The 23,851-nt window shown below is 41.6% G+C and overlaps 1 protein-coding gene across 1 annotated transcript in view; it reads right to left on the reverse strand.

Annotated features, from left to right (window-relative positions):
• Nucleotides 1–23,851, reverse strand: part of prdm5 (PR domain containing 5) — a 55,484-nt gene that overhangs the window by 16,896 nt on the left and 14,737 nt on the right. The window contains exons 12-13 of the mRNA XM_049588820.1: nucleotides 18,280–18,440; nucleotides 13,993–14,086 (exon numbers count right to left, since the gene is read on the reverse strand). Coding sequence (XP_049444777.1) covers nucleotides 13,993–14,086; nucleotides 18,280–18,440 — 255 coding nt within the window. The remainder of the gene's footprint in view (nucleotides 1–13,992; nucleotides 14,087–18,279; nucleotides 18,441–23,851) is intronic.

A 23,851-nucleotide genomic window follows, 5' to 3' on the forward strand; every position in this document is an offset into this window, starting at 1 on the left:
TGATTACTAATCTATAGAAGGGATATGAGGTAACCTATAGAACCGCACCAAAATTAAAGTCTCAGACAGGAAAATACAGTAAAAATTCTGGGTTCAATAATTGTTTAATTTATATCATAGATCAGGGAGCCAGAGCAAACTAAATACACATCCTGTGCTCAGAAAAAAAAGCCAGGAATCAAACTTATATTTTCTTAAGCCCCTTTCCTCATGATATAAGAATTTACTCTGTCCTGAATTTGTATATATATATATATATATATATATGCCTGCAAGTGTACAGTTTAATGAAACAGATACCTACAGCTACACATTTACGTTCATTCCTTACAACAGTCTAATTTCTTATCTGCTTCATAGTAATGTAATCTCTCTTCAGTGACTAATTGTTGAACAGGCAAGCAAGTCATTTTATTGATGGGGGAGATGTTTTGCCCCTTTAAGGAATAAGGTTAATTAGCTGTGTTTCCTTGGGATTCAAAATGCAAAGATGCTTATTAAATCAGAAAATCCATCTGGGGAGTATATGAGAGGAGTAATATTATCTCTCACTGCTATAAACACAACTGTGCTGAAGGAATGTTTCTCCTCCAGTCCTGTCAGTTAGTACGGACGGGCTGATCGAGTAAAGCCTGATTTATGGTCCTGCGGCGTACCTACAACGTACCTACGTCGTTGCCGTGACGCCGTCGTGAACCCTTCGAACTTCTCTGTCACTCCATTTCGTCGCAGTGCAATTCACTGCCAAAGCGGTAGGGGGCTGCATTCCTTTCCTGAATGGTTATCGTCGTCTCCAGTTGAGCTTCCGGCTTTTCCGGTCACAGAGAAATGAACGCGGAGCACGGACAGATGGCTCCGTCCATATCTGTATTGAACGTTGAGCATAAATGGACCTTAATACTGCAACATATGTGCAACATCTACATCGCAACAGAAGATGTTTAAAGATGGCGGGGATGGCACAATCTGAAAATACGAAACCGGAAATGCGTTGCTACCAAGCAAACCAATCACAGCCCTCTCGGTCTGCGTCGCCTCGACATGTAGTTACATTTTTGGGGAGGTGCACGTCAGGCTACGCCGGGGGCTACGGCGAGCCTTCTGCATAGCCACGTACCCTACGACATAGCGACGTCGTTGATTTAACGCAGGACCATAAATCAGGCTTTACCCAGTCAATGTTTGAAGTTTCCCTCCAGACACGTTTTAAAGTGTATTAAAGTGCTTACACTAGTACTAATATTTGTTTAGCATTATTTCCCCACATCACAGATCTTCATTGAGAAATTTTGACGTTAAGATTTGCTTTACACTTTCTCCAGTGCTGCTCGCCCTAGGTTGACTGTTGAAACAGCAGTGTGCATCAAGATTGCTGGTGTCAGTGTCAGAGGAAACACTGGAGAGATTCTGACATACATGTTTGAGCCTCAGTCAGACCATGGATGTAAAAAGAGACCTGGATACAGCCTTAGAGGCGGGCTCCTGTTCATTCCTATGAACTGCGCTCAGTGGCACATGAAGCCAAAGAAGCTCAATTTTCTATGGTATTACATCTCCTGGATCTTCAGCATTGTGGCGCCCACAGAGCAAGCGCACTACAGACTTCGGGCTTGTGTTCATACAGCATTTTATTTTTTTCTCAGCGCCAGCGTCTTTTTGGAATTGTTCCCAAAAAATTCCATCGTGAATCGGTCTCTCTACCTGGTTTTAAAGCTCTCACAAGTACAAGGATGAATGAGTCGGTTGGGTCTTGTCACTGTGCCGAGGTGCTCTAACATTTCTACCTGTTACTGTATTTCTTTTATGTTTTTTATTGTGTGGTTGTTTGGCTGTGTTTTTTTGTGTGATGCTGTCTTGGCCAGGTCTCCCTTATAAAAGAGATTGTTGATCTCAATGGGATGAAATTTTTAAAAATGAGCGGAGAGCGTATGCGGCCGCATGCAGCTGCCTAGAGATAAACCACCACACCCGGCGTCTTTTTTCAGAGTGCTTCATCTTTGCTCTGAGCGCTTTAAGATGAAAATCTCTAAACTTTTTAGAAAGCCGCCGATGACATCACTGCTACCCTTTAGCTAGATCTGCTGGTGGACATTAGATGTTGCAAAATTTGCTCTTTTTGTCGAGGTGGTGGGAACAAGAACAAAGTTCTTTCTGGCCAGGACATTTCATACTTAACGAGAAACTCGAGTGCAGAACTCCTGGGAAGTCCGCAAAGGCCCCTCCCACTGCCGCATACGTCACACTCGCTTTTCCGCACTAACAACGCCTACTTCAAATCTCTGACCAATCACACAGTAGTTCTCGGACACCACACAAGAAAAAAGTTCCCAGATGATGTGTGGAGAACAAGCTGCAAGAACTCCCAAACCAGGGCTGCAAGAAAAAAATGACGTCATTCTCTTCTTGCAGCCCTGTGAGAGAGAACAAATTTCTCTGTTCTTGCGGAGTATGTAAAAGCTTGATGTTGACTGTGTACTGCGAGTACATCATTAAAAAAAATGTGCTGGGAGCATTTTTTCATGAAGCTCTGGGATCAAGCACTTCCCAGCGCTCTGCCATGGCTTTTCTGCTGAAGAAAAATGCTATGTGGACACAGGGCCTTATCTCAGCTGAGTGTAGCCGAGGGGCTAACTCACGCCACCTGAGCAGCTAACCTGTGGTTTAGCCCTCCGCTGAGCTGAATGGGGAGAAAATCAATATAATGGTGGTGCTCTTTGTGTTTTCAGACTGAAGGGATCAAATCCTGATAATGAAATTAGTCATTTCGCAGAGGTTGTGATGCTCAAAAAAAATTATCCATTGATTTAATGACGTCTCTTTCACATTATCAGTCGATGGAAAAGTCTTTATGGTCCCATGACATTGTGTGACAGACCCAGAAGCTGTAATTACACATTTGGCCACTTTAAAATTAGCTAAAATTGTCTCTAAAGCCTGACACTTTTCCTGGGGGATTGAGTCAGACCTAGACTCAGTTGAGACATCTGTTCCGTATTGGAATGGTAAGCGTCTTTGGCATCTTTTATTTTTTATTTATGTTGTTTGTTAGCTTTCTAGCTTGTAGGCTAACTACAGTTTTGACAGCGTTTTGGGTGCAGGAGGTTCATCTCACTACACAGCATGGAGACCTGTTTGCAGAAGGAGTTAACTTGCATCCATTAGAGGAGTGAAATCTCGAAAGATGATGAGATGGATGATATGTGACAGTGTGTGGCAGAATCGGTTCTGTTTGTTAAACCTACATTTAAAGAAAAATAGGAGGGTAATGCTGTGAATCAATGCTAGTGGCGCTTTGTAGTGTTTCTGTGTTGTGTAGAGTGGAGTTACAAACGACGTGTGTGTCATAGAATAATGGAGAATATGGTCAGTAAATTTGGGTAAAATACAGATTTTGCTTATCTCGTGAGAATGCGCCACATGAAAGACGGACATGGGGGGATTCATTCCAATATGTCATGAGATCCACTGGTAATAGTATTTTCATGGAAATAGGGCTTTAGACAGAGATTGGCTTTCAAATTTGTTATGTACCCAATCTAGCTTACTTGGCTTATGTTTGATTTTTCAGTTTTAAGGTAAGTACACAGACATCGCCTCCTTGAGAAGAGGAATGTTAAACACCTCTCTAGTGACAAACTTTGCAGAATTACAAGTCAATATAGTCAAGGTCAGACATTTTAGGGGACATAAACATAAAACACATTTGTAAGTGGAGGGGGACTTTCATATTATTTGATATTTTACATTTGAATAATTTCCTTTGAATATTGCTGCTATTTTTGTCCTAAATAAATGAGACTGACAATATTAGCTCATGTATCCATATGTAGGGTCTGTCTGACCACTACCTTGACTACAAATGTTTATAATTCCGATGTTGGATTGTCATCTTAATTATTCACATCCCACAAATCCTTTGTCTTTAAACAGAGAAGCTACGACAGCTGTCACGTAGCAGACATACCAGTCGGGCTCTAAACCCACCATAAACCCCCCACAAGAGGGCTTCAGAGGAGCACAAGGAGGAGCGCTGTGACACAAAGTAATAAAACGTGTAACCTCACGTTGGTGTGGAAAGGGTTAACGTGACATATGTGGACTGATTACGCGTACTGAGACATGTGCAGAGGGGCAGCTCGGCAGCATTCTGTCCCAAAATCCCCGTCTGTGCAATTTCAGCCTCTAGGAGGCCTTTTGTTGACAAACAGGAAAATCTGAATCCCAGATGTGTTTTGAGAAAGAGGAGAGCAAATCCTATGTCTTATGTAGCATGTGTGGTATCAGGTTAAGGCCCAGCGTTAGCCTTGGGGAGTCCTGGGGAAGGCATTAGTGCACTAATAGCACCGGAGCACAGTGTGCCAGTATACTTCTGCGGCTTGGATCACATCCCTCCCAGGAGCTGGCTATTGTTAGTTAATACACGGCACAGATGACCACACCCCGCTAACACGGAGCCTCGCAATAAGTGCACACCAATTCACCTACTTAACCTATACACTCTCTGGTTCTGGACATGTGTGCCTCATCTGGAAAATGCAAACAGAGAAAATGATGGTATTCCTAAAGAGGTCATTCATAAATACGTCGCTAATAGATGACATCCAAGCTACTTTTATCCAGCAGTCATGGCTTTTCCACTGGATCAACCTGCTCCTAATGAAAACAAGAGCAACTCAATCCTTTAGCGAAACAGGAAATAAACAAACGCTACTCAGAAACCTAAGTAGTAACATTCTTGCAACATTGCTCTCTGTTATTCGTGTGAGAGGCTTAGAGTCTGTTCTGCCGAGTGTTACTGTAACTAGAAACCCTCCACTTATTCTCCAGATTGAGCCAGATTGTTTGGGGATTATGAGGGGTGGCTGCAGCACTGAGCCAGGGCTTTATGTGTGTGGAGATGGTAACTGATTTAGCATGTGCTGAAACAGGACACCATCTCTTTGACCCTGGGTGTCTCCCCCGGCCCCTGCTGTGGCCCTCACACTCCTTGTCTGCTAATCGATCCGTTTGGCACCCCTTGTGTGTTGTATATGTGCGCGTACGGCCGCGTGTCTGGTTAGCAGATGGCCGGCTTTGTCATTTTGCCTGCCGCACGGCGTTCGTGTTATGGAGAGCGCTTTGTAGCTTCGGGGCTCCGGTCTGAAAGACATTAGTGCTGTCCGTCAGAAATTAATTCCCAGCTTCCTCCGGTTCAGTCAGACAGTGGCCCTCCACTGTCCTTCCCTCTGCCCTGTGTCACATGTCGACAGGGGCCACGGAGGTAATGTGATATCAGTGTGTTGGAGATGATAAGAGATCGCCTTTGATGAGCCGTAGGAACGCGCAACAACTTTTACACTTGACCTTTCCATTATAGCCAGGGTCTCGGTAGATTCTCCACTTCCTCAAACAATTCCCTTAAACTTGCCCATGTGAAGGCATCACACAGACTCGCCTCGCCGCACATGCAGCAGATCCAAACTCCTGACACGCGTCTCCAAATTAAGCATCCACACGGCACCTAAAAAAGAGATCAAGCTGCGATAGCGAGGCACTATTCATCACAGGGACAGAAAATAATCCAGTACGCTGTGATTTTACTTTACACGATTGTCACCATGACCACAGTCAAGACAAACAAAATCATCTGTACGTAAATAGGTTCAGTGATTCCAGAGTTTTACCAGATGTCCATTTGAGGGCAGTTGTTCTGTCGTGAGACCACTTAAAGCTGCAATGTGTAGCTTTTTAAAACATCAAAAATATGGCTGTGTATAATCACCATAACAAATGACACCATGATCGAGACAATTAGGATCCTTTGTCTGGTGCCAGTGGGACAGCTCGTGCGTGTTTATAAAATTAAGACGTATTTTCCAAGAACAAGTTGCTTCATGTGTTTTATTTTCCCGTTTCTTTTCCATTACTGAAAAGGAAAAAAATACTGACTGTATATTGTTTTTAATATCATTTGTGGTCTCAGTGAGAAACTCATATTTACACAAAGAGCAGTGTGTTTCTCCTTACTTTGTGCCTCAGAGTAATCTCTGGTACAACAGTTCAATGTAAAACAAAACTGAAATAAAATGTTTTTAATGACAGTTTTCTGGCATGTATAATTATAGAAATTATTGAAAAATGGGTGGCAATTATTTACTCATGTATACATTTTTCAGGGTTGTACATGACTGGAACACAAGCTTTAGTTCAGTGAAGCAGATCTACTTTACTTGTCATCTGTAGTCCAAAAGTCAGACCGACCACTCCTTCCTCTAAGTCTCTGAGGAAAACCAGACACTGTTTGTGGCCTATATATTTATTATTCATTTTATTTAACCTGATAATAGCAGAAAATAGTGTGAGACAATTATGATTCCCTATCGGTGGAATATATCTAAGTACATTTACTCAAGTATTTATATTTTATGCTACTTTATTCTTCTTCTTACTCCACTAAATCACAGAGGCAAATATTGTACTTTTTAGTTCACTACATTACATCACATTACTTTTCACAGTACAGTTTTTCATCCCCTTCCTGTCCAGTGAAAACCATGTTTCTCCAGATATGTTGATTTGAAATATTTGTGATAAACTAAAGAAGAGTGTTCCTTTATGTGTTGAGAAAATTCTCCTACTTAGCAGGACTTGTGCATCAGTTTTATGCAGAGCTTATGGTGTAGCCTATGCACATAGCCAATGCCATTGTGAGCATCTGTACATGTGCGATGGTGTGTCTGTGTCACTCTGCAGTTACAGCTCCAAAACACTAGTTGTTGGCGGAGGTTTCTGTGAAGTGCTGTAAAGTTTAGCTGATTCAAAACACATTAAACATGGCTGAACAGAGACCATTTCAAAAACAAGTACACAAATCAGCTTCACTATAACTCGCAGGATTCACAGAAAAAGCCCTTGTCTGTATCTGGACACATTTTCCCCACAAATACAACATGCTAATGATGTTAGCACAAGCCTATGGCATTTTACATTGTATAAATTAGCCTAGCAGCTAGTGGACTTTTCCTCTGCACTTTTCGCACAAATGCCTACGAAAAGTAATGCACCATAATTCGTATATGACCCACCTAATCGTGAGACAGTAATTCATGTACAATCCACATAACTGGGAAGGCTATGATCACATGACCAATGCAAAAAAGGAAGTACTTTTGAGACTAAAAGTCAACGTAAGAAGGCAGGTTGGGCTGGTGGGTGGGTCAAACAAAAACAGGACTTCCCCCAAGAGAGTGGTGTTCGAAACCGTGTGAAATCTACCGAACTTTGAGTTCTTTCAAGGTACGACATCTCCATGTTTCTTTTCCTAAACCAAATGTCAGTAACTTTACTTGCCTAAATCTAACCTATGAGGTAGGACGCACCTTTATGTTTGGTACACGCCTTTACGAAAAATAACATCATTCATAGGGTGCTAACTTGTTAGGTATCGTACGAACCATTGTATGTGCATTTTAGAAGGACTGATATTAAGTATAAACTGTTGTTAAAAGAAGTAAAAGAGTAATACCGTAACAGATGCATTAATGACATAAGTTGAATGATATCTAATTTACTAATATTATTTTCATTATCATTATTTTTTGTATTATGTAAAGCAGTAACGTTTTCTTTAAATATTCTTTGTTATAGAAGAAAATCATCTGACAACCACCACTGAACTGTTCAACCACCCTATCTGCAATAAAATGTTATACAGGTCCCTGGATCCTGTGCATTTGAATGTTCTATGAGCAAGTGGCAGCATAACTATACAGTTTTTTTTTCAAAGATACTACACTGAACAAAAATATAAACGCAGCACTTTTGTTTTTGCTCCCATTTTTCTTGAGCTGAACTCAAAGATCTAAAACATTTTCTATCCACACTAAAGACCATTTCCTCACAAATATTGTTCACAAATCTGTCTAAATCTGTGTTAGTGAGCACTTCTCCTTTGCCAAGATAATCCATCCCACCTCACAGGTGTGGCATATCAAGATGCTGATTAGACAGCATGAATATTGCACAGGTGTGCCTTAGGCTGGCCACAATAAAAGGCCACTCTGAAATGTGCAGTTTTGCTTTATTGGGGTCAGAAAACCAGTCAGTATCTGGTGTGACCACCATTTGCCTCACGCAGTGCAACGCATCTCCTTCGCATAGAGTTGATCAGGTTGTTGATTGTGGCCTGTGGAATGTTGGTCCACTCCTCTTCAATGGCTGCGCGAAGTTGCTGGATATTGGCAGGAACTGGAACATGCTGTCGTATACGCCGATCCAGAGCATCCCAAACATGCTCAATGGGTGACATGTCCAGTGAGTATGCTGGCCATGCAAGAACTGGGATGTTTTCAGCTTCCAGGAATTGTGTACAGACCCTTGCAACATGGGGCCGTGCATTATCATGCTGCAACATGAGGTGATGGTCGTGGATGAATGGCACAACAATGGGCCTCAGGATCTCGTCACGATATCTCTGTGCATTCAAAATGCCATCAATAAAATGCACCTGTGTTCGTTGTCCATAACATACGCCTGCCCATACCATAACCCCACCGCCACCATGGACCACTCGATCCACAGCGTTGACATCAGCAAACCGCCCCCCCACACGACGCCTCACATGCTGTCTGCCATCTGCCCTGAACAGTGAAAACTGGGATTCATCCATGAAGAGAACACCTCTCCAACGTGCCAGACGCCATCGAATGTGAGCATTTGCCCACTCAAGTTGGTTACGACAACTGCAGTCAGGTCGAGACCCGATGAGGACGAGAGCATGCAGATGAGCTTCCCTGAGACGGTTTCTGACAGTTTGTGCAGAAATTCTTTGGTTATGCAAACCGATTGTTGCAGCAGCTGTCCGGGTGGCTGGTCTCAGACGATCTTGGAGGTGAACATGCTGGATGTGGAGGTCCTGGGCTGGTGTGGTTACACGTGGTCTGTGGTTGTGAGGCCGGTTGGATGTACTGCCAAACTGTCTGAAACGCCTTTGGAGATGGCTTATGGTAGAGAAATGAACATTCAATTCACAGGCAACAGCTCTGGTGGACATTCCTGCAATCAGCATGCCAATTGCACGCTCCCTCAAAACTTGCGACATCTGTGGCATTGTGCGGTGTGATAAAACTGCACATTTCAGAGTGGCCTTTTATTGTAGCCAGCCTAAGGCACACCTGTGCAATATTCATGCTGTCTAATCAGCATCTTGATATGCCACACCTGTGAGGTGGGATGGATTATCTCGGCAAAGGAGAGGTGCTCACTAACACAGATTTAGACAGATTTGTGAACAACATTTGTGAGGAAATGGTCTTTAGTGTGGATAGAAAATGTTTAAGATCTTTGAGTTCAGCTCATGAAAAATGGGAGCAAAAACAAAAGTGGTGCGTTTATATTTTTGTTCAGTGTATATTAACCGTTGTATGAGAATACATTGATCAGTGAGAATTTGGACTTGTTGCTCTTTCTCTGATCCGTACATCAGGGGTGCACATTTTTAATCTACAAGTTGTATCATTTCTGCTTTGGTTCCCGTGGGAGCTTTTTAAAGTCTGAAAACATAACTGATGATGTCAGGAAGTGCAAAACTAACATTCTGGAGTGGCCCTTTAAGGCCACCATATGAGCACATTTTTCATAATTATAGCATCTTCAAATAATTATGATGGCATAAGTTTTTGCTCGTAGAAAAATGAGACAATCCCAGTGAAAATTGGTGCGGTCTTTGTGTTGCTTTCAACCCATTCATGTCCGTTTCCTCTGAGTGTATTGACACATGGCGGCTTTAATATAATCATCTCAGACAGCTGTGTGGAATTGACATATTGTACTCGTGGTTACTTCTTGTTTTGTTCTTGTGCTTGTGAAACTTAAAGTAGAAAAATCTTTTATTTGTTGGTTGTGATGATGATGTTAAAACCATCCAAGTGTTCTCTTTTTGACTACTGAACATGTGCAACCACACTGGAGACCTCGGTCTGTCTGAGCATGTGGAAAAACTCTTAACACTGAAGCTTTATTCATAACACAACATAAACACAAAATCAGCATTTCTAAGGGTTAAAATGCCACGCCAATTTGTCGTAACACAGCTCATGGGTTTACACTGATCGCTGTGCCCACACATGACATGTCCTATGATGTCAGTATGACACCGGGGCTCTGGGTTCTGTCAACGTTTTTCCTTTGGCACAAATAAATTTCATGACCCCACTATGGTTATTTACCACATCATGGCACACATGGTGGGAAAATCTACTCTCACTGAGCTGTGATGTGGAGAACGACACACAACAGGGCCAAGAAGAATCATTTAGAAGATGATAGAAACATCCATCATGACTACTGAGTTCCACAAAGTCTTCAGCATCCTGGTCCAAGTTTTTTGACAGCTCACATTTTATGGGTTGTCGGTGATCTCATAAAGGCAGCTCTCTGAGAAGACGCCTGCCTCTGTGGCACTACAACTAATTTGTTTGAGCTCAACACGATGTTCTAACCAAATTAAATTGAAACAAAATCCAAGCCAAGTATACAGTACACACCTTGCCAGCTACTTAACACTCTCAAGTTGTTGTTTTAGGATTTCTCTTTAATCTATTTCTCACTTTACCCATTTCTCTGACAATGCACTTTAGTGTTTGATGGTAAAATGATAGGGGGAGGAAATCTCCAAGGAATCCGTACAAAGTCCTCTGTGTTTAGCAGGTAAATAATCAATGCTGACTTGTTCCTGTGAAGCAGGAAGACAAACAAGATCGAGCTTTCCTGTCTGCCATCCAGAGAAGCTGTCGATTTAAAGGTCTTCACCTCAGCTGGTGGCCTTCTTTAAGAGATCACTGACAGAAAAAACTAGCTGTCTTTAAAGTTTTACTTCCATTAACAGGCTCGTTTTATGATTTAAACATTTATCACACAATCTCCATAGAGAGCCGTGTGTGCCCACGAAATTACTCTCCACTGTTTGAGAACAAGATGAGTCTTGTTTGATTGTCGCTCAGGGAACGACTCACACTTTTCACTAAAGCTTATTTTTTCCTCTCACACAAAAAAGCAACAAACAAAAAAAATCCCAGTCTATAGAATGAGGGGACAGATTTACAGCCAGTCAGGGTCAAGGGTCATCCGGCTGGATGCTTTCTTGGAGTGGTCTTTTCTCTCTTTACTCCTTTCTTTCTTTGAGGTGTCCCCTCGGCTCCCACCCCTCCCCCAGCATTCCTCCCTTTTGTTTATTCTATATAAATACAATCAGACTGGGCCGCGGCCCACACTGGAATACATTCTCTCTTTCTGTTGGTTTGTCCTTCACACATACACATGTACATAAACACACACATGCACAGCTCACACACACACAGATACAAAGGAAGCTGTTGACAAAGTGTGGTAGGACCACCGTCCTGCCACCACTCAAACATACACACACATTTTGACACACTAATCATGTCAGTGCTTGATGGGAAGGTCTAGAGAGGCTCCATATATGATTTAAGTTGAAACATTTATAATATGATGTGTTGTAGGGAGTCAAGACATGGAGTGAATGAAGCTTCATATATTGAAACACTGACTATATGAGGTAATTGATTTGCTAATTAGGGGCTCTGTGTGGGCTGGTCATGATGACATGAATCTCCCTGGATTCAATAGATCAGAAGATCACAAGACACGTGAGGAAGATTGGTATGTTTTAGGGGTGCAACGATTCATCAGTATAGACTGATGCACTGATTCAATGACCATCAATCATCAATACAAAGTGAAAACATCGATCCATATCATCATCTTAAAGATATGCTTTATTTTGGTCCTTACTGCAGTGGGCCAGAGCTCTGTGCTGCAGGTCTCCCCCCCTCTCCCCTTTCATATCTTTGTCTATCCGTGTGTCAATTAAGCAGAAAAAAATGCAAAAAAAAAAAAAAAAAAAAATCTTAAAAAGCAGGCAGAAAATGGCAAATATGGATTCTGGAGAAAAGATGGGTCAACAGCCAAAGCACATGCCATGTGCTAACCATAGACTGTAAAAATAATGGACGTAGCTACCGTAACATTGCCTATGAACCTATCCCTATGTTGTTTTTTTGGAGCCATAAGTGACCAGGTAGCCAAAATGACTTGGCCCAGAATCGGCCTGAACTTGGCATGCCAGATGAAATCAGCCGGGGCGCATCCGGTTACCTGACTCGGCTGAGACTCAGCATAAATGACGCCCCAGAATCTGGCCAAAACAGCTGACCTGACTCTGGCTGCCGACACTGCCATCACTGAGCTGTTACCAAAAAAGATCTGGCCCAGAATTGGCCCAAACTCAGCATGCCAGAAGAAATAAGTCGGGCCACATCCCGTCGCCTGACTCGGCTGAGACTTGGCCTAAATGATGCCTCAAAATCAGGCCCATTCAGCTGGACAGATTTCGGCTGCCATCACTGGGTATTTGGGCATGAGGCTTGAGTTGTGGACTACTGAATTTTTTTGCACTTCCATGTTGCCTCATTTTTCAGCCCTGGAGGTTGCCACTTTGTGCAAATCATGCCCTTGCAAGATAAAATACACAGGAAATCTGACAAGCATAGCCGAGCAATTTATTCTGCTAACTTGTTGCTCTCACTGCAGCAACATTAGCTCCTATGTTTCAATAATGTCTGGCTGAAAAAACATGCATGCCAACTGAAATTCACTTTGTTAAGCTAAGAGTAGAGGAAAGGTCCGCTATCCACTGCTAAGTGCTTAAGCTAATAATGGATCTATAAATTTTGACAGTTATTAGTGTGCCAAATTTTATACTTCTATGTTAAATTTTCTTGTTTTTAAGCCATGTTTTATCTGTGTTAGAGAAGTCAAATTAAAGTAAAAGTACTGCACATAACTGCTTAATTATTTATGTGTTTTTTTTAATGGCCATTAGCAAAAAAAGAAAGGGGTGGCCGCTTTTTTCTGTAACTGACTGCGTGGATGGACATACGATATTATCTTATATTAATCACAGGCCTGTGAATTGTATCGTGGCAGACTTTGTGATATCAGAAAAAAATCAATATAATATTGAAACATGATAAAACTAGTGATTAACACCCCAGTATGTTTTCATAGGACACAGCCACTTTTGAGAAATCAATTGAGCTTCAGTGCATTCCAGCCACCAAGTTTGAAGCTAGAGAGCAAACAGAGTAAAGTGATGCATTCAATTCCAAGAAAAACAACAGGACAATGAGACGACAACATGAGAGAGAAAAAGAGATGAAGTTCAGTAAGAGTGAGGAAAAGAAGGAGACAGCCAGGCAGCGAGCGGGCAGTGAGACAGACAGAAAGAAAGAGTGAGTGACGGAGTTTAGAGGCCAAGAAGTGTGTGTGTGGCCGTGCCAGGTCTCTGCACCAGCCTGTTGGTAAGGAGACGCACAGGAATGTGTAGCTTTCTAGTTTAAGGCAGTTTAATGAACATCCAGGGCTCTATTTTTGTGGCAGTGCAAAGACTGGAACAAGCAGTGTGGCATCATGTTGGAATTTCGAATATTAAAATGTGCCTTGGTATGTTGTTGTGACCTGTGCAGTGAGCATGGTGTGAAGGTGGTTAGAGAGGGGCATAATACAAGAATGACATTCAAGACAAGGTGTTGGTGTTTAGTTGCCTGGTTCCAGACCTCTAATAGCCTCTAATGCACATCTTCAGTATGTTTAGATTCAGAAAGGTTTAGCCTGCTGGAGAAACAGGCGACCAGTTGGAGCTTTGGGGACGTCAGCTTCCTACCTAGCTACATTTATCGTTTCGTTTTTTGTTTTACGTTTCAGCGAAAATGCATGTTGTTTTGCTGTTGTTGAATGCAAACCCCTTTGATTTCAATTCATCAAGACTTTTCTCCACTTTGGATGGATTCTTCGCTCACCGTGGAGACATGCAAGAAAACAGTTTGCTTCATAAACCCAGCCTAACACGAGGTCAGTAATTGATACACAGATGGTCATTTTGTGGGTAAAGTAATCCTTTAACAAAGCATTAAACCGTGGAGAGCCACTGACCTGTATGGCTGCGGATGTGGACCCTTAGCGTGCCGTTGCTGGCAAACTTTTGTCCGCAGTACGGGCAGATCTTCTCCTTCTCCCCTGTGTGTGTCTGCCAGAGACATGTGGTTGATGTTAAGAAAAACATTTGTAACATTCATCCTCACATCCTTCCTACATTACAAAGTAAAATGTGATCTTCTGTGATAGCTGGAATTCAATGTCAGAACATTATAGGAATCAGATATTCATGAGAACATTATCAAAAGTGGAAAATTAAACTTTATCATACTGCATCTTAAAACCATTCATTCAAACATAATCAGATTTTGGTATTTTTTTGTTTGGTGAAAGCAGCTCCAGGATCTAGATTCCACTTTAAATGCCCACTTTAAAGCATTTATTTTAGCAGCACTGTCTGATTGGGTAAAGAATTAATAAAAATGTAGTTTTCTTCTGTAGCGCACCACTAAGTCGTGGTCAACTCAGTGAATGGAGATGCACATGTTCACATGACAGTGGATCCACTGAGCTGCCCTGAAGGCAGGATCAAAGAACACAGACGATGCAGATTTGCCAGGGTCCGAGGCCCGGGGGACCAAAGGCCAGGGTGCACGTATGCATTCATCTTCTCATCCTCCTCCTCCCTCTTCTTCCTCTCCTTTCACCTTCCAGCAGTCCACAGTGTCGAGCTCTGTGGGCTCATACGGGCTGCACATGCAAACAGGGAAGAGGAGCATGTGGAAAGCGTGTACTACCTCCTCTACCTTTCCCTCCACCCCTTCCCCCCTCACTCCTATCTCCTTCACTCTCTCCTTGTTGAAAAGTGCGCCCTGAATTCCTCCTGCTGGCCCTGTTATAAATTCCCGAGAATAATCGTGAGTATGAAAGGCTCAAACTCAGAGCGACAGTTTCAACAGCAGTACAACAATACAGGAACACCTCCTCCCTGGGCCCCCATCCTTTCCTCCATCACCCCACTGTGTCCCTCTGACACCTCGGGTGTTTCGTTACAAAGGCTCCATCCACACACAGACACACATGCACATTAACACACACATGCACACACACTCACAAGCACATGCACAAACAAATCCACATATATACGAACACATGCGTCCCAGATGGAGCGGTGCTGCATTATTTAGTTAGTTGTTTGTACAACAGAGAAAACATCACTGGTATTCTACCTTCGCAGGCAAACAGCCAGGGGGTACACTGGCAATTTCTCTTGGGAACGTCAAGTTCTGAATCATAAGTGTGGAATTTATTGGGAGTTGTAAGTAATTATTCAAAGTATTTATATATAATTGATCTGTGTGTCTGCAACTACTCAAAAACCAAACCTGTAATTTTCATTTAGAGGTGAATTCTTCCAGAATAGCAGCGACAGAGGTGAGACCATCTTGTACAAAACATACAATACATGCACATACATGCTGACACACACGTCCTCTCGTATAACACAAACCCAGGCTCAGTGAGGAGAAAGCATTGAGTGTAACACAAGAGCGCTCCACAAATAACTCAGGCCTGTTCTGCCAGAAATGGACCACACTACTGTTCATTTACACAAACGACTGCTGAACGTGTGACCAAAGAAATTAAAGACACAAAGTTATACATCCGTTCTGTCTGGTCTCCAGTAGAAAATAAAGAAAGGATGATTCTTTATCAATATTCACATCAAAATTGTTGTCTTTAGCAAGTCGTTTGTCGTCAACCTTGAATTCTTTTTTCTTTTTCTTAAAGCTTATAAAAATTCCTGGTTGAGGTGAGAAAATTGCACTTGTCACTCAAAATATCACATAGCTGTTTCCAGTAAAACCAATGCATCCCTATAAAGGTCCAGTGTGTAGGATTTAGGGGGATATATTAGCAGAAATATAATATAAGACTGCCATGTTGCACCATCATGTTTCTACAGTAGCCCAGAATGGACAAACCAAACACTGGCTGTAGATAAACAATTTGGGTTTTCACATCACACAGTTGCCGATAATTTGGTTCCCAGTAAAACCCTGAAACAGGAGAAGTTTGTTGTAATCTGCAATCCTTAATGCTTGATGCCACTAATCCCCCCTAAACTGTTCATACTGTTCCTTTTGAAAATTGGCATTTGATTAAAACATCTCTTAAAGCAATTAAAATTCAAATTATCGGACATCGTTCAGGCTCAGTGGCTACATCTATATGTGCTCAGAGAGGAGCCGCCGGGTCATTCAAAGTAGAGCTGAAACAATTAGTCACATAAATCCTTAGTCGACAAAAAAAACAAAGCAAACTGCAGCTAATTTCACATTGATTTAACAATCAATTGTTCCAGTTATTTTACAAGCAAATATGCCAAAAATTCACTGGTTAGAGATTCTCAAATGAGAGAATAACTGCTTATCTCTGTCATGTAGCATTGTTATTTTAACATATTCATTTTTTTTACTCTTTCTCAAATTATATTTCTATTTCAAAGACTGCACGTTAAAGAAACAGGATTTAGAGGCATCCAGCAGGGAGGATTGCAGATTTCAAACAGCTGAAACTTCCCCAGTGTGCCGAGCGTGGACTCTCGGTTAGATTTCCTTCAGTGTTCATTGTTCAGGAGGTTTTTACCATGAGCCAAAATATCCACAGAGGTCTCTTCCTCTCCAAAACAAACCGACCAGGTGATTAAAACCAGTATAAACACTGAATAAAGCAGTTTCATGTTTCATATCAGTGTTTCTTTGAGGCCATTCAGCTCGTTGCACACGGACTAGCCCAGGACCTGCCACTATGTGCTCCCCTATCTTCTCTGATAACTTCATAAAGTTTTCACCAGGAACCAAATCATCCTCTCAAAAACAAAAATACCCAGTGATTTAAATCGGTAAAAACCCCGAATGAAGCAGTTTCACATAAAAAAAATCAGTGCTTTTCTAAACTCTGGTCACTCAGAAAACACAAATGGCCCCACCTAGAGCCAGTGTTTGGTTTGTCTGCTCTGGGCTCCTGTAGAAACAACATGGCAGACCCACTATGTGATTCTTATTTGTTTAGGTGAAAACATACTTATCATATTCAATTTCTGCCAATATATCCCTCTTAAATACTTCAATCATTCACCCTGCAAACTCTACACAGAAGGGCTCCAGCCAACTGGTGAATTTGAACCCATAACCCTTTTACTGTGAGGCGACAGCGCTAACCACTTCACCACCGTACCGCCTAGTCAGATCCATCTACACTTAAAAGCACAGTTAGTTGCAGCTCAACTCTGTTTCAGTAACTGAGATTAGCTCATACTGTGATTCAAAGAAACCTGGATCAGATGTTTGGCTTTCATAATGTTTAAAAAGTTTCTTATCTTTAACTTTTGATTTTCATCACATGTGCAAAATCAGACATGGTGCACAGAGCTGCGGTTAGATGTGATACAAACAAAACATGGCTGTGAGGACTCTTTGTGATTATTTGGGGGCCAAAGTTTGCTCAGACAAACAGTTGCCAAGTATCAAGGTGTACATCAAATGAGACCCTAACAACAGCACGGCCAAAAGCAGGATTAACTCTGCACATGTAAACACGGCCAGCAAGTTGTCGTCCCCTCGGCAACCTGGCTTTGATCAAGGCCAGATCCCTCTGCAGCCTCCAGACCCTGTAAGCAGCGAGACAGTTCAACATGCCTGTCTTCAGCCCTACTGTTCTGAGACAACCTCCGAGACATTTTCTTTTGCCTTGTGCCAAGAAGCTGTTTGGTTTCAATCTTGATCCATAACCACACCGGACGTTGTCAGATTTAGGGCTCATAATCTGCAGAGAGATCTGTTTGGGGCTTTGAAACCCTGCGGAGCTAATGGACTAACTGCCATTTCTAATCAACATAGGAATTGATTTCTAAGCCTTCATGGGCAGCAACGGTCAAGATGGATGTCCCCGCCAGGTTTGACAGTCCAAGATATTACAACGGTTAGCTGAATCACTTTCATGAGGCGAGGAGGAAGACTGGATGTGAAGCAATGGAAATATTTTGGTAGAAATAGACGACTGGGCTGTCATTCCTTCCCTTTAAAATTCAGTGTGATAGCAGAAGATTGATGACGGAAAAAATGCAGAAGTATATTCTTTGCAACTATCTGTGGTTACGTGCAAGATAACCGAATCAATCAACTTCATTTTACAAGGTTTCATAAGTTATTCTCTGTTGTGTTTCTGTGTGCATTTCAAAAATGCTGCTTGAGCTCAAATCCAGCACAAAGTGACAGCCCTGGCAGACATGCAATCACTGTGTATGATTGAGGTCGTCTGGCTCCGGCTCTTTTCACTCACCTTCTTGTGGCTCTTGAGGACTGAAGGAGTGACAAAGGCCTTCTCACACAGGTCGCACTTATACTTCTTGTGGCCGTCGTGCACCACCTGGATGTGGACGTTGAGCGTGTCCTTCCTCTTGAAGGTGGCGTCGCACTGGTCACACTTGAATGTCCTCTCACCTGCGGCAAGGATAGAGGAACATTTATCAGAGCCATTTCCAGTTTATCTATTGTTGCGCCTCTAAACACACAGCCATCACGCACAGCAAGAGGGGACCCAATTTCACTGGGGTGATTGTGTGGACAGAAAAATACAAAGAGGGGTGTTTCATTGCACCAGACAACCCTGAACAATGGTCTTTAGAAATTTTTGGCTCTATTTTTTTTCAGTAGACGTCGTCCTTTATTGTGCATCTGTAGCTGAACACATCCCAGGGGAAACAGTAAAACAAACTGCTCTGCCATATGTTTCATCTGAGCGTCAAATGGTTGTGTCTCATTCTTTTACAGTGCAAAAAAACATGCCTTATTGTATTAATCATTCCACTGACAAGCACTAAAATGCCAGACAGACAGTGCTCAGACAGTACGCTGGGGCACAAGCTCAGCTGTTCACAGAGTGCAGCCTGATGTTTTCCTTCACGCCTCTGCTCTCTGTCTCCATACAACAGCCTCTATTGTTGAAGAGTAGTTGTTTCCATTATATGGAGATCATTCAATTTCCACAGAGTAGTTTGCTGAGAGAGTGTGCGTGTGTGTGTGTTTGGCGGGAGCAAGTGGTTATGAGCTTGTGCTCATTCTCCTGTTACCAAGGCCGATGATGGTCAGCTCAATAAACTGGAACACCACTGAAAGCTGAGGTCCATTGTGTTTTTAATCAAATCGAACACATTCGCTTGATGATAATTAATGTCAACGACACCCTCGCATAAAGATTTCATTATGACTTGGAACAGGGCTTCAGTCTGGTATTAAACCAGACATGCACAGACAGTGATTTATACTTTCACACACACACACATACAGGATTGTTCTCAAGGTCTTTAAACAAATAGAAATACACAACTGACACGTAACCCTACATAAATGTGCTGCGAATGTTTCAAGAACTCACAGTTTTGAGTAATTTAAAGGAAAACTTCATTCAACAAACAATTATTTCTACATCAGTCACCCCGTCTTACGCCCAATTTTGGAGAAAACTGTTCTTCTCGCATGCTTTCACCATGGCGAAGAATCCAAAAACTAAGAAAATTCTTGATGAAATGCGGTAACAGGGAGAGTGTGTGTGTGTTTTAACAGCAAAACGATGTCAAATTATCCATTTACAAATTCTCCTACAACTTGTGCAGTATAATCCGAGTCAAATTTATCCAGTCGCATGCTCAGTGCTTCCGAAACGCATGCATTTTTGTTAAAACCTTACAACTTAATGACGTTTTTTTATTGAAGAATAACTGAAAATCATACAAAATCACAATTGAAACAATACTTTTCCTTACATTTTTTCTTATCTTAACAAACATCCCTCCCCATCTTCCACCCATTCCCTAACGCCCCTACCTTGAAAGTCCAAGGAGATACAGGTTGAACACACAATGACATTGATTCCATTTAAAAAAAGAGGAGGTCTTTTGAATAACAGTGCGTGAGAGTGAATAGCATCAATGTACAATTACATAATATTTCTTCCCCGTTCAGGAGGGAGTGTTCAAAGCCTATTGAAATAAACTATCAAGCATTGCCATTCCTTATAGAAGCGGTCTTCAGAGCCTCTAAGAGTGAAATTTATCTTCTTAAGTTTGAGAAGTAATACCAGGGGTCTCATTTTCTAAACAAGCCTGATTGTAGAAACTGTAAAATATTTTTTGGTGCACGCCATTTTTGGCTTTTATCTGTCAGTGCATTTTTAGTATGGATCCTATGCATTGTTTTATAAATGATACCCAATGTCTTTAAGCCAGACAGACCTGGTATTTTTTCTCAAACTTTAGAAGATGAAATTCCACTTCTGCGTACAGACATGTAACGTTCGACCTCTGCTTGATCTCTAACAACTCTGCACGTTTGCACAATCTGTGGGCACCATGACAAAATGTTGGTACCGAAAGTGTCCTGGTTTCCCTTTGGAGTCCATTTGTAGTCCCAGTAGTACTGATCAATCACGACTGAGCGGCAGGTTAACAGTCCGTCAGAACCCATCAGCTATGTCTGACAACGAGTAAACTAGACATTAGGATTTTTTTTTTATCATTATTATTTTTTAAATCTATCTGCATTCATAGGCAAATATGTTTATACAGAGATGCCGAAATGACCGTCACAAAGCAGAGAAAGTTTTGGCTCAGATATCTGTGGCTACCAGGCCAAAATCAGGCCAAAATATCAACTTCATCAGACCAATAGTTGATGGGTTCCAGGATTGAAATCTACCCAGGGTAAAGTATGATCAGAGTTCAAATGCATGCGCTTACAAAGATGTGTTACTCGTATACAGAAATGTTTTAAATAGTAAGGTTTTAGCGAAAAGGCGTGTGTTTGAGGAGTACTGAGCATACGACTAGATAAATGAGACTTGGATTAAACTGCACGACTTGTTTGTAAACTGATGATTTGATATAGTTTTGCTGTTAAGCGCGGATGCATTTACGATAGTTCATTGACACTGTTAGCCTTTTTCAGATTCTTCATTCACCATGGAGACATGTGAGAAACGTAGTTACTTACTGTCTTCTTCATTCATTCAAGATAACACAGGGTGAGCAACTGATTTATAAATGGTCATTTTGGGTTTTCTCTTTAGGGAACTTGTCGCATTCATCAAATTATTTGTATTTAGAATTTTCTTGAACAAAACTCGTACGAGTCATGCAGGTGACCCGGTAAAAAAACTATTGTTTAATTTAAGGATTATACTGCCTTAATCTAAATGAATTTTAAGTTTAAATATGTTACCGAAATCAACTACAGTAAAAAACCTAAAATAAACCAAATCCACATTTCATCTTGTGCGACATTTATTTGTTTTTTATACTTGATGACTCGAGTTCAGTCGCTGTTCTGAAAATGCTCTCAGTCCAGCTGCCTGAGGGTCTACATGTGAGTCTGAGTCACTTTCAATGATCATCCTTCGTAATAACACCTGACAGTATGACATCACCACCCTGTGTGATGGCTGCTGTATTCATATTTTCAAACTAATTATTTCAGGTCCCCTTATACAACCACTGACACTGTTACACTGTGTAGTGTTTCTGTCTGTTAATTTCCAGCAGCAGTGTGAAAGTCTTTTTTTTTAGTAATACTTTTGTGAATGAAACTTAACAAACAGAGCGGAACAGGAATTTTGTGGGCATGGATTATGCTAATAATCTTCCTCATGAATGAATGGCACTCCTTAATGTGAAACAAGAGATTTACGGGTAGTTTGCCCGGTTAAAGAGAGTCTGGTGAATTCAATTCGGAACGACTGTACTACCAAACCTAACAGAAAACAGTACGAGACATTTAAGATATGAATATGACGTTCTTGCATGAGGCCCGTTGGTCAAACAATGCTGCGACATCTGTGCTTCATTTTCTCATTGTGAGACAATCACTAACATGGTGCCCTAACATTAACTCATAAAGATGGACACATGTATTCAGTGGCATGTCTATTCTCTCACCTCCAGTGAAATCACACACTCGATCCTCCCGCCCCACATACTGTCTAGAACTTGATACATAATACGAGTCCTGGTATTATATGGCCTGCCTCCTGAGACAGCGGCAGGAAATGCCTTGAGCTTTACAATCTCTTTGTTATCTGGCTCAATTCGAGGACCAGTGCTGCATCCTGCCAAGGCTCTACTGCAGCTCAACTGTCTGGGGAGGAACATTTCTGCAGGGCCACAGCGGCCAGGGACGACCAGACAAGCTGAATGCTCTCACATGTCTCCTTGGTGAGACGTTTGATAGAATTATGATGTCTATGATTAATGGAAGTGTCCACAAGGGTGAGGATGAGCTGGCTGGTTTTAACTTAAAAACATGTCTACTAAGAGATACCAAGAGGGATACAATTCTAGACGGCTTTATCAAAGTACAGGAGGGATAAATAATTTGTTCTGAGATCATTCTCCCCAAAAATAGGCTTCATATTTCACATGGCTCATTTAGTAATTTGTGCATACGACATGATCAATAATTTCATTTGATTTGGTATTTCTAACTTGAAATTTAAAATGTGAATACCTACATCCAAAAAAAGAAAAACTAACTTTCTGGACTTGTCGACATTCCCTTTTCAGTGCTTCCCCTACACTGCCTGACTGATGAGAAATTATTGATTTCAACCTTTCTTTTTTAACAGCAAATATATATATAGATATTAAGAAATGAACTTGACATTTAAGGTTAAAATAAATGTTCCTTTTTCTTGTATAGGCCCTAATGTTGTGTTATTTCTGTGTAAAACAGTTGTTTGTCTTTTCATAGTTGTTTATCCTGCAAAGACTGTGCATAAATCACTTCGGTTGTAGCATGCAAAGTTGCAACAAGACGCACCATACTGAAATTATATAAAAGAGATGAACTCCCTTAACCTGGAGGCTGTTGGATGCAGAGACATCTGATAAGCACCAGAATTGACAGAGTAAAAACTGCATTTAATCAAGCCATTACTCGCATCTCTGTGGTCAAACCAGTTCCATCTATGGTTAAAGTGCACCTGTATTCTGACCTTTATGTTAAAAGCATTGAAACGGCCAAGGATATACATGTAACTACATCCACTTTTGAAGACAAGGTGTTAACACAGAGTCTAAATAACAAGTGGCAACCTCTGGGGCTGAAAAATAAAGCTCATGTGAAGTGCTACAAACTGCAGTTCCTCAAATGGCCACTTGAGGCTGGCTCAAAGAATGAGTCAATCCCAGGCCCGAGAACGCTGCTCGGCTTTGCAGACAATTTTTCCCAGTTGCCACTCACGGTATTGCAGCAGAAAAATCCCCTGTGCCCCAAAAAGCATTTTCCCCGTAGGCTACGATTCTAAAGAGAGGTCTGGGGTGGTGCCGAGTAGTAGTAGTCGTTCAGCGGGTAGAGCGAGCGCCCCATGTACGAAGGCTGTGTCCCTGCCACAGCAACCGCTGGCTCAATTCCAACCCACAGCCCTTTGCTGCATATCATCCCCTCTCTCTCTTAATCAGTCATGCTTTATTTTTCGAATCAAATAAAGGCATGAAAAGCCCCCAAATATATTGTTAAAAGATAAATAAATATATAAATAAATGAAAGAGACATCTGCAAAACTGCTGTCAGGACACTTCAGACTGCAAACAAGGTAATTGTGACTTTTTCTATTATGAACTTTTGATCCATGGAAGTTTTATATTTGTAAAACTTTCCTGGCGTTGAGTAAAACCATTTTAAAATCTGTGACATCATCACAACATAAAGTCTATGAGCCTTGAGGGAACTCGCAGGCAGAACCAGCAGGAGAAACATTACTGTACGCTTTCAGTGGGCCGCTTATCGCAGAAATAAACACGGAAGCTAGATACTTTTTTGGTGTTACCTCAGGTGAGCAATTGAATGGGACTGAATAGGCG

Source organism: Epinephelus fuscoguttatus, linkage group LG10 (genome assembly GCF_011397635.1).
Source record: "Epinephelus fuscoguttatus linkage group LG10, E.fuscoguttatus.final_Chr_v1".
Classification (NCBI taxonomy): domain Eukaryota; kingdom Metazoa; phylum Chordata; class Actinopteri; order Perciformes; family Serranidae; genus Epinephelus; species Epinephelus fuscoguttatus.